General features: G+C 47.6%; 1 protein-coding gene across 2 annotated transcripts in view; it reads right to left on the reverse strand.

Annotated features, from left to right (window-relative positions):
- Positions 1-1759, reverse strand: part of LOC112140361 (sialoadhesin-like) — an 8086-nt gene that overhangs the window by 1199 nt on the left and 5128 nt on the right. The window contains exons 2-6 of one of the 2 annotated variants that reach the window (XM_036211155.1): positions 1595-1632; positions 1448-1483; positions 1098-1358; positions 778-1023; positions 531-702 (exon numbers count right to left, since the gene is read on the reverse strand). In XM_036211155.1, the coding sequence (XP_036067048.1) occupies positions 536-702; positions 778-1023; positions 1098-1358; positions 1448-1483; positions 1595-1625 (741 nt within the window). In that variant the 5' untranslated portion in view covers positions 1626-1632 and the 3' untranslated portion in view covers positions 531-535. The remainder of the gene's footprint in view (positions 1-530; positions 703-777; positions 1024-1097; positions 1359-1447; positions 1484-1594; positions 1633-1759) is intronic. The other variant, XM_024263293.2, reaches the window with a different exon arrangement.

A 1759-nucleotide genomic window follows, 5' to 3' on the forward strand; every position in this document is an offset into this window, starting at 1 on the left:
CACAAACCGTAATGATTCATTTCTCCTTCGTGATCACGTTTGGCACTTCTGTGCTCTGAAGCAGACTCCGCCCACAAGCAGCTCCCAAATCCGGCTCCTTGATTGGACACAGCTCTGAGCTGCTGCGACTGTGCGTGGAAATCTTGAACCGGATTGAAGATTCAGCACGCTCAATGCGTGCCGATTTGTACGTGGAGCTCGCGACCCGACTTAAAAACCATCGTAACAACCAGCGCTCACGTGCGCTCCAGACGCATGGGCCAGGAATTCTGGTGTGCGCTTGTTTGCATTGACTTTCATTGTGAGTGTGCGCTTGATCTATAATATCAATAATATATAATATCAATAATATATAACATCAATAATATATTTCCTTCCTCCATTTTTTTTAAATTTTCAAACATTTTTGAAAAAGCACCATGGAGCCATTAGGCAGCGCTTAAAGAGCCGCATGTGGCTCCAGAGCCGATCGATGTTTTAGAAAGAAACTGAATATGATTGATCAAATGTGATTGATTGATTTCTGTTACCTTTGTCAGTATAAAGACACCATAAGGAAGGTTGAGATGGTGTTTGGACTGATCACCACCAGGTGGAGACAGACTCTCAACACAAGACCAATGGAAGATAAGGCAGGAGGTGAGTTATCATTGGGGGCCGGGGCTTCTGTGGTGGGCGGGGCTTCTGTGGTACTCGGCCTCTCTGCAGAGAGAATCCCACCTGGTCAGGTGACTGCATGGAGGAAATCCATGGTGAGATGACAGTGAAGCTCCTCACCTGAGACAGAGATCCAGCTGGATGGAGACTCTCCATGATCCCTGATGTGACACTTGTAGAGACCTTCATCAGACCTGGAAACATGCTGGAGGGTCATGTGACCTGTAGGCTCAGTCCTGATGAGGGAGCCATCTTTATAGAAAGCAGCTGAGGGGTTGGAGGGAGGGGTCTTTGATTGACAGCTCAGAGTGAGGTCATGACCCTCCATCACAGGGAGGACAGGACTCTGCAGGATCACTGATCCACCTCAACACAGAGACAAAGCATTTCATCCATCTGCACACAGCTGCAGCAACACTAACTCCACAGTCTGATCTTACCAGAGACACTGATGTTAACCACCATGCTGCTGGCTCCTCCCCCTCTGGACTCACACCAGTACACTCCACTGTCTGATGTCATCAGGTAATAGATTATACAAAAATGACCAGAAGGTTTTCCAAACCACTCACACTGACTCCTGGTTTCTTCTGTCATGTTCCACCTCAGAGTCCATCCTGCAGAGCTGTCGTCCTCACAGAACAGCATCACTTTATCTCCTTCAAAGAACTGAGATCTCGGGGGAATCACAGTCACACCAACTACAACAACAAAGTAAAGACACACAGAGTGTTGCTGCTTTCTTGGACACAAACACAGAGAGTCCGACTGACTGAGGAAGTGGACTAACTTTGGTTTGTTGTGCAGCACAGCAGGGAGCTCAGAGCTGCAGAGAAATGACACTCAGCTTAGTTGGAGCTTTGATGAACGCTCTGCTGTGGGAAGCAGCATCTGTCAACGTTTACACACCAACACACATCCAGCAGACGGGACTCACCCAGCAGCATCTGGACAGATGTTCCCTCCATTCTTCAGCTGCAGGACATCAGACCATTATTAAAGAAGTGTCGGAACTGTGAAGGTTCCTCTGAGGTTGGTTGTTATTATGACCTCTCTGACCACTTAGTGTCAATTGGTAACTTCACTTCTGAGCCAATAGAAA

This window comes from Oryzias melastigma, unplaced genomic scaffold (assembly GCF_002922805.2).
Source record: "Oryzias melastigma strain HK-1 unplaced genomic scaffold, ASM292280v2 sc00709, whole genome shotgun sequence".
NCBI lineage: Eukaryota > Metazoa > Chordata > Actinopteri > Beloniformes > Adrianichthyidae > Oryzias > Oryzias melastigma.